The 8833-nt window shown below is 49.2% G+C and overlaps 2 protein-coding genes and 1 long non-coding RNA gene across 4 annotated transcripts in view; 1 reads left to right on the top strand and 2 right to left on the bottom strand.

Annotated features, from left to right (window-relative positions):
• LOC125957484 (uncharacterized) overlaps positions 1 to 3074 on the bottom strand; it is a 6742-nt gene extending 3668 nt beyond the window's left edge. The window contains exons 1-5 of one of the 2 annotated variants that reach the window (XM_049690238.1): positions 3012 to 3074; positions 1673 to 1787; positions 547 to 645; positions 368 to 483; positions 1 to 40 (exon numbers count right to left, since the gene is read on the bottom strand). The exon at positions 1 to 40 is cut by the window's left edge and continues 55 nt beyond it. In XM_049690238.1, coding sequence (XP_049546195.1) covers positions 1 to 40; positions 368 to 483; positions 547 to 645; positions 1673 to 1787; positions 3012 to 3074 — 433 coding nt within the window. Of the gene's footprint in view, positions 41 to 367; positions 484 to 546; positions 646 to 1672; positions 1788 to 2278; positions 2932 to 3011 lie in introns of those variants that run through there. The other variant, XM_049690230.1, reaches the window with a different exon arrangement.
• Positions 3075 to 6476: 3402 nt separating this feature from the next.
• Positions 6477 to 7284, bottom strand: LOC125957849 (uncharacterized). Its single transcript, XR_007469258.1, has 3 exons — positions 7188 to 7284; positions 6947 to 7119; positions 6477 to 6878 (listed from the first exon to the last, which is right to left on the bottom strand). It is a non-coding gene; the product is annotated as an uncharacterized LOC125957849 (long non-coding RNA).
• Positions 7285 to 7504: 220 nt separating this feature from the next.
• Positions 7505 to 8830, top strand: LOC125957729 (tRNA methyltransferase 10 homolog A). The gene is made up of 2 exons (XM_049690622.1): positions 7505 to 7680; positions 7743 to 8830. The coding sequence occupies exon 2, from the start codon at positions 7753 to 7755 to the stop codon at positions 8698 to 8700; it is 948 nt and encodes a 315-aa protein (XP_049546579.1). The 5' UTR covers positions 7505 to 7680; positions 7743 to 7752; the 3' UTR covers positions 8701 to 8830.
• The last annotated feature ends 3 nt before the right edge of the window (positions 8831 to 8833 follow it).

Here is an 8833-nt window from a genome sequence, read left to right as displayed (position 1 = left end):
GATCCGGCGAAACATCGTAGCTGTTCACGTTCAGCTGCCGCTGTGTGGACGATAGACGAAAGGTGCGCTAGAAAAGCTCGAAATACGATCGAAACACACATTTGTGCCCACGAAAACGTCTACACGAAGCGTAAAACCGGCAGCTGTTTAACGCTGTTTCTGTGTGTTTTGTATCGGTGTATCGAGTGTACGAGTGTGGGTGTGCTTTAAATCCCTTTTGCTTTCGCAAAGGTATCCAAGGTTTGCCGCAGACAAAAATGGCCACCGACACTATAAAAATTGCATTGCGTTGCTGCGTTTCAAGGCTTCGTGCGGACGGCATCCCGACCTAAAAGCCATACGAGAGGAATCGGCTCGGTTCACTTACGAAGGTCGCATTGTTCATCAGCTTCTCGAACCGGAACGAGCCACCGGGAGTGCCAGTCCGTCCGATATGCAGCGAGGTCAGCCCACCCTCCGCGTTGATGAAGACATACTCGTACCCTGTGTGATTGTGATTTGTGGTTGGTGATCAGACGATCTTTGCGCATTTTTATTGCTACTCACGATTGATCCACGAGCCGTTGCGGGCGTTCCAATCGTACCGACCGGATTTGATATCGTACAGCGAGATGCGCCGACCGTGCAACTTCGAGCTCTCGATCTCTGAAAACCGATCCAACGGAAGTTACGCGCACGGGACAGAACGGAGAAAATGGGAAGGGGGAGCAGAGCGTTAAATGGAGCTGAATGATGGGGCGGGCGTGAGGTGAGAAAACAAGAATAAGAAACCGATAGAGCACAGGAAACGACGGAAACAAAACCGAAAACAAAACAATACACACCGAAAACCCACAGACAGACAGACGGACGGACGGACAACAATGGAAAACAAATTTGTGGTTACAATATGATTTGACGGGAACACGAGCTCAGGTGATTCTGATCGCAGAGTTGTGTTTATGTGTGTGTGTCTGTGCGCGTGTGTTTGTGTATGATTCAAGTAGAGAGTTTTTCTTGAAAATAAGAACACAAATCCAACGGTACGGTTTGGAGCAAAGGCTTCCGGTGCCAAAATGGGTTATCGGAAAGGATATTTAGATGCTGCGTGAAGCTTTCCATGGAATCAATACAAGCCAGCAAATGGTTGGCTGTGGCTGGCACACAGTCCAGTGGCGTATTCTCTAAGATCGGTTATATATCCTTCATTCTAAGCAGTTCTTACATGGCGTGTAGTGAGGTAGATGATGGTATCAACAAGGAATGCCATGTGGATGGTCGTGAATGAATTCATGGATTTGCCTAGTAGAGAACGGAGGATGGACCGCGAAAGTTGCCTAGGAGCACTTTGAACATAAACGATAGGACGGGAGTCACGCATTCCAACGGTTGCAGTTGCTGGCAAGTGCAGCAACACGTTCGCCCGAAGGTTAGACGCTAGAATGCGAGAACGAGTACAGTAACTGGGATACTGGGATTCAAACATCAAAGCCATGCACCGGAGAAAAAAAAAAAACAAAACACTAATCGAGAGAGACATTGAACAGTTTTGTAGCTAAGAAAGATGTAGGGACAGAGAAATAGGGGAATACAGAGAGAGAGCGAGAGAGAGAGAGAGAGAGAGAGAGAGAGAAAGAGAGAGATAGAGAGAAAGAGAGAGAAAGCGACAGAGGGAGAGACTAGAGTAATGCACCTGGTGACAGAAGTAGTATGGAGAACACTATCAACCCCAGTACCGCGGCAATCACTAGCAGCGCAATGAAAATGCCTCGCCAATTGCGCTTTTCTGACGATGAGACAGTAAGCTCCTGTGTATGCGTGTGGAAACATGCGGTACAAACCCAAAGGTAGGAGGAAAATCAGGAGCAATTAAGGTATGAGCGGATGATGCAGAAGATCAGAATGAAGATGGTAAGCGATTGAGTTAGTAAGGAAAAATGGGAAATGGCGGAGAAAGAGCGAGAGAGAGAGAGAGAGAGAGAGAGAGAGAGAGAGAAAGAGAAAGAGAGAAGGAGAATAAGAGGAGTTATTTCACTTAGTACATACTACATATCGAGCATAGCGCACGCGCGATATTAGGGTCCGTGGTAAGAAGGAGTAATGGTTAACGCGCGCGCGCGCGCGCGCACGTGTGTATGTGTTTGTATGTGTGTATGTGTGTTTATGTCTGCTTGTGTGACAGCAGCCTCCTTTCTTTTCGGTTCTGTATTCTAAAGTGTCGAGTAGGGGAGGGGGTGGAGAGGGTGGAGGAGGAGGGGGGTGGGGGTTGTTGTAGGTCCTGCTTCCTGTCGAGGCATACTTTCGTTCGGCGGGCGTACCACATCACCGTCCACGATCTACACTCTACGCTGCTGTTCTCGCATCCTTGCTCACGCGCTACCGTAGAGGCTACCGTGTCTACCTTCGTACTAACAATACTCATGATCAAGCTAATTGGTTGCTTTAATTTGAGCCCATTCTCAATATGCAAATAATGATAGTAGAACTAGAACGGAGTGTGAAGACCAAACTACGAAGAACACCTACAGGCAGTCAAATCTGAGTCTAAACTGGTAGGCTCAGTATGGTTCTGGCAGGATTCAGCGTGAATAATGTTGAGAGAGAGGAGAGAGAGAGAGAGAGAGAGAGAGAGAGAGAGAGAGAGAGAGAGAGAGAGTAAGCAGCGAGAATAGACTACAGCAGGCGAGACTCAAGACGCGCTTTCCAAAAGGGGATCCTCTAAGAAGCGCTCAATGGGGCGGAGGGGGGAGGGCACCTAGTTTGAGGTGAGGAGCTAGATTTTGCTGCTGCTGTTGCTGCTGTTGCTGCTGCCTTGTTTCGTGTATCCGGTGGTCTTCCTAGTATTCCTGGATTACGGAACGCTACAGGCGCGAGACGAGCGTCTCGCATGTCTTAACCTGTGAGAAGCGAGTCGTGTACAAGAGTAGAGAGTCGTGGGTGTGACAAAAGGAGAAGGTTGGAAAGGAGGTGGCTCGGTAGAAGGGAAGGCGGAGGGGGGGGATATTGATAGGACTACTTCATATGCACTTCACCTCGAACTGTGAGTCTTTCTTATTGCGAACGGTTGCATGGCCCGTGCTCTGGACGGTGTTCATCTTCCACTCGTCGTCCTGACCGCCGTCAGGAAAATAGCTGCTGCTGCTGCTGCTGCTACTGGAGCTACTGAACCTGGGGATGACACACCGAACGGATCACACCAAAGGGAGCATGGGGTTGTGGCACCCGACCCTCCTCCCCGACCCCCACGCACACTCCCTGGGATGGATGGGTTCGGATCCTCGAGCTCGAGATTCGTCGCTTGGCGCGTTGCTCGGAACGGAAAGGACTCCACGAGAGTCCGCTTCTGATGGCTCCTATTGCTGCTGCTGCTGCTGCTGCTACGTCAACGCCAACCAATCTTGCACTTTTCGCTGACCTTTAGCTGATTGATAACTCCTTTGGGTCACCTGGGAACGATGCAGGGCTTGGGTCACCGATGACTTCTTCTTCTTCTTCTTCTTCTTCTTCTTATCTTCTTCACTTCACACTCATTTGGGGGTTTTCGGTTGCGGGATGAGTTGATTGAGGATTGTATGTAGCGCAAACTGGCGGCTGGCTGCTGCAGGGGGTGGCGGGGCTGTACGTTGCGTTGCGAGCCACGGCGACCTCGACGCCGACGAGGTCAAGCATGCACCCGTGATGGTGGGCCCGGGGGACGGTGTTGGTGGGGTACAGCCTGCTATAGAGGGTAGAGGAATCCGCATCAACTATCCCCGTTGCGCTCAACGGCCATTCAGTGGCCAACTCGTGATCCCGCGCACTCGCTCCCACTGGATGGGACCTTCTTCAACGCATCACTGCGGTGTGGGAGTAGTCAGTTAATCCGAGCCCTCAGCTCAGCTAGGTATGGGCATGCAGGTGTCCCACCTATTCCACTTCACCGAATGAAAATAGTTTTCGCGGGATGCACACACATACGCCCAGACACATTTACACACACGCACACACGAACGCACACGCACAAAGACACACCTATATCTATATAAACAACGTGCGGATGCGAAAGCGGCCTAGGGACTAGGGCGACGGCGAAGGCGAACGCTTCAAAACATGGAGCAACAATCACGGAAAAAACATACTGCTGCAAGGAATACACACTCGTACAGGGCGAGCGCGCGCGCGCGCGCTCAATTGCACCCCGCTCCCCGCCGCTACTGCGTTGTCACTAGGGAACTTGCGGAAGGATCAACAGCAATTACGGTGGCTCCTTCCTTAGCTGGGTCGTTGGAACCGCAAAACTGTCCCAGCACGACGCAGTTTGCTCGTCCGCTCGTTCGCTCGTTCGCAGAAAACGGGACACCTCGTGCCGGCACTACGGGGCCGTTACGCTGACCACGCTGACGAGAGTCTCTGACCGCGTCGCAGGTCGCGGGAGCTCGCTTCGTTCCTTCGTTCACTTGAAGATCCTGAGCCTTGATTCTCGAGCTCCGCTCCTCACACAAACGCACCCACCCACACACACACACCACAGGCTGGACAGAGCAGCGCACGGCCGGACACTCCGAGCCAAGCTCCGAGTTCAGCTTCAAGAAGCGACGGATGTGAGTCCGACGGGACGACTGCCACAACACTGGTCAGCGCACAGGACAGGCAGTAGTAGCAGTAGTAGCAGCAGGAGCAGAAGTAGCACTTGAGCAGTCACACTTATTGGCACGTTTTCGTGGTCGTGGGTTTGGGGGATGGGGGATGGCGGTGTGGGTTGAGCGAGGTGGGTGGTGGGTGTCCCAATGCTGATGGGAAAGCCTCGTCTGCCGCACAACCCACCAGCACACCAGGCAACACCGTGGAATGAGAGTAGGAGCAGAGAATTAGCTCTCCGTTGGGGGTGCCCTCTCTCTCTCTCTCTCTCTCTCTCTCTCTCTCTCTCTCTCTCTCTCTCTTTCTCTCTCTCTCTCTCTCTCTCTCTCTCTCTTTCTCTCTCGAGAAAGGAGCCTACAAGTGCATTCTTCTTCTCATTCGCTTGTGGCGGCGAACGGCCACGGCAGTAGCGGCAGCAGCAGCAGCAGCAGCAGGTCCTTGATCCACCTTTGTGGTCCAAGGTGAAGCTGGACTAATCGGTGTTGACCAATAGTGTCCCTGTAGCGTGCCCCCAAACCACACAAAGAGCCGATGTGGATCGCGCCCAAAAATGGATCTCCGGCGTTGCTCTCACCACCAGCAATCAGCAGTATAGCAGCTCCAGGAATCGGCCAACTAATGCGGTGTGGTCATGCGTACTAAGGCGTTTACTTTACCTTAGCAAGCGACCCTCTCGGGGCCCTCTCACTGGATGGTTACGGTGAGACTCTTCGACTCCTTCTTCGGGCTCACCGCAGCGCCTTTCGGTTTCTCTTTCTCCGACCGACCCCGTCTTTACACCCAGCCCCCCACCGAGCGCACACAGCAGCAGCAGCAGCATCTGGCCCTGAAGGTGCTGGCAGAAGTGTGCCACGAGCACAAGCCGCACATGTGCGGTGGTTGAGCCCGTGGTTCGTAATTTGCATATTGGTCTCGCTTCCTGGCGTCGCTGGCAGCGCCTAAACCAGCGCCTTATCGGTTGGCGTAAGGGCAAGCTCAAATCCGTTCTGATTGGATTGGGTTAATGTAAAGGATTTTTTCTTCTTCTTCTACTACTACTACTTTTACTTCTTTTTCTCTCCTTGTTCTTTGCTTTTGCTGTGCGAACTCCTTACAGTTTTATCATTCATCATCACATAGTTCAATCACTATAATGTTGTTTCCAAAGATTATAACTATCTGTTCTAAGTATTTGAGATCTCTGTGAGGTATATTGTGAGCAAATACCAGATTTTAGCGATTTTTGGCTAGAAAAAAAATATAATCAGAATAATAGAATGCTCAGTCAGTTTATTTTAGGCTTTTTAGGCTATTACAGTTTACAGTTGTTTTTTTCGATAAACAAAGTAGATTGAATACTAATGTACGAACCTGAGCAGGACCGTCTTTAGCCTCTTGGGGGCCCTTGGCACACTATCATAACGCCCCCCCCCCCCCCCCCCCCCCCCCCTCTAAACCACTAGCTTGATTCCCCGCTACCACCCTACTACTGTGTGCCTCTTGCACCGCGAAAGTACAGGCCTGAAGCGACGATATTTGTTTGGACAAACGTTGTTCAACCCACCTTACATACTCGTTACTACTAAAAACGTTCCTCCCAAATCTAAAAACTATCAACTAGGTATGATTAGATCAACCAGTGATTTTCGGTTGAAACTAAACTTTTTGTATAAAACAGAACCGAATAAAGATCACAGTTTTAACAACAAGCAATACTTAAGGCTGATAATAAATTTTGATGAAACATAATGGCATTACAGCACGCAGTCGATCAAAGCCGGCTTCGGACACTGGAAAAAGCTTGTCCAGTTGCTGAAGAGACGGGAAGGCCACTGATAGTATTCCAGGTGCAACTCCGTCAGGTTCGGTGAACGGCTAATACTTTTAAATCCCTAGCCGTGGCCACACGGGGCGAAAACCCTAGCGCAAACGAAAAAATTAATGCCAAAACGGTTTCGCTTAACCCTTACACGCTGTCAAACTTTTATACGTCCGCGGACTTTTTCGCTGAACCCTTGACGCTATCGAACGCTTTATTTACGAAAATGTAGGTTCTTTTCGTATTGTTTTTGCATTTTTAATATAAATATAACAGCAACAGCAACAATATCGTTAAAAACTGCAAAATTTATTCGGAAATCAACTTCAGCGGCCAAAACACAGATGAAAACAATACGTTTGACATTTCGGCATAAATTTTCGGGTTTTTACCCCTGCCACACGAAGCGAAAACATTTTGGCATTAATGTGCAAATTTGCGCGCAAATTTTCGCCCCGTGTGGCCACGGCTCCTCAGCGGTGATCTGTGAAATAGCATGAAATCGATTGTGATAAGGATTCCGACTCGACTGGTTTGTTCTGTCGTTTTTACCCAGGTGTTGTTTACTCTCCACCAAGCTCCCTGAGATTAGGAGCAAGTGTCGCGCGATCATCTAACACACTGGCATTCGTGTCCATCAACCGAACACTGCCAAATGTTTGTAACAGCTTGCTCCCATGAAAATCATCCAATAGGTATCCGCTAAACTCGTTTAATTCAAGGGTCTGGAAGAAAACGACAAAAATCAGTAGCATCGTATCTTATTTCGTTACCACGGGGTACAGACACCTACCTTGAGTTTGGATAGTTGTTCTAGCGATTGAAAATTTTATGCGGAAGGTCCGATAGCGCAAGCTTTGTATCATCACACATATCCATCGTGAGAGGTTTAACGAATTGAGTAAATTTATCACACAGAGCTTTGATTAGAAAGCTGTTTTGCAGTTTGAAAATGATTGTTGTGTTATGTTGCTTGTCACCGCAAACCTGTGACAGTGTGTACTCCCAGTTGGTAGTTGTGACAGTTGGGTCCCGAAACCCACAAATCCAACTCAACCCTGCCACACATAGTGCCGCATGTGCGGCTGCAAAACAACGCGCTTGTTAGCAGAAACTTAGATAATTGTTATTGTAACATGGATTGTAATTTAAAGTCAAACAGTTAAACGTTGGCGGGATTGTATACGAAAGCATAATATATGCACCGCGACGAAAAGCTGGATAAGCTGATTAAACGAAACGAAATAAACACCTGGGGTCGCTTCCAATTGGCGGTATAGTGAAGAGTGAGTAGTTTGAGCTACTGCTATTATATCTACATAACTACATAGTTCATGTTTCCGATTAGAATTGCAAGTATGAGCGAGAATGAGACTGTCGTAGATGCGGTGGCTACCACTGTAACACCGGACGACACGGTGGAACAGGCGGAGGAACCAATACCGTGTGACAACAAGGAACAGGAACAACCAGCTGTTAACGGTCCGCTTACCGACGAAAATGCCACAGCGAACCTCTCTAAGCGGCAGCGCAAAAAGTTACTAAAACTAGCCAGCTGGGAGGAGAAAAAAAAGGCAAAACGGTTGAAGGAAAGGGAGAAGTACAAGCTCAAGAAACTGGAAGCCATTGAACGGGGATTACCGGTTCGCATCGGTCCCAGCCGAAAGGAGCTGAAACGGCGTGTAATCGATTACAGCCAAGCAACGATTGAGATCGCAGTCGATCTAAGCTTCGACAGCATGATGATCGACAAAGATGTGGCCAAATGTGTGAAACAGTTGCTGCGCATGTACACACTTAACCGGCGGGCGCCGCGCCCCGTTCCGTTGCACTTTACCGGCATCGTGGCGGATGGTGCGGTCCAGCGGCACCTATCGCGATACGATGGCTATAAGCATTGGGACGTGAAGGTAAGCAGCAGCCACTTTCTGGATCTCTTTCCACGCGACCGGCTGGTCTACCTGACGAGCGAGTCGGAAAATGTGCTTGAGCGGCTCGAGCCCAACGATGTGTACGTGATCGGTGGACTGGTGGATCACAATCAGCACAAGGGTCATTGTTACCGTTTGTCGCAGGAACTTGGAGTGCGACACGCTCGGTTACCGCTGGCTGAACACCTCGTTATCAAAACCCGCACGATTCTCACGATCAATCAGGTGTTTGAGATTATGCTGCATATTCATGCTGGACGTGACTGGCAGTCGACGTTGCTGGAAGTACTACCACAGCGGAAAGGAGCAGTACCGAAGGAATCGCTAGTGAGCAATGATGCTGAAGATACAAATCAGGATATTGAAAAGTGTTAACAGTTGAATAAAATTGCAATCAATAAACAGTTATATATATTAAATTTAAAAATAATAATTTTCATACACAGGCTTCTATTGGTATATTTTCTAATGAGAAACACACATATTAGGAGAAATAAGGCCATGAGGT

Source organism: Anopheles darlingi, chromosome X (genome assembly GCF_943734745.1).
Source record: "Anopheles darlingi chromosome X, idAnoDarlMG_H_01, whole genome shotgun sequence".
NCBI classification, from domain to species: Eukaryota; Metazoa; Arthropoda; class Insecta; order Diptera; family Culicidae; genus Anopheles; species Anopheles darlingi.
Note: the sequence above shows the minus strand (reverse complement) of the source record. Positions and strands in the feature narration are given on the sequence as shown.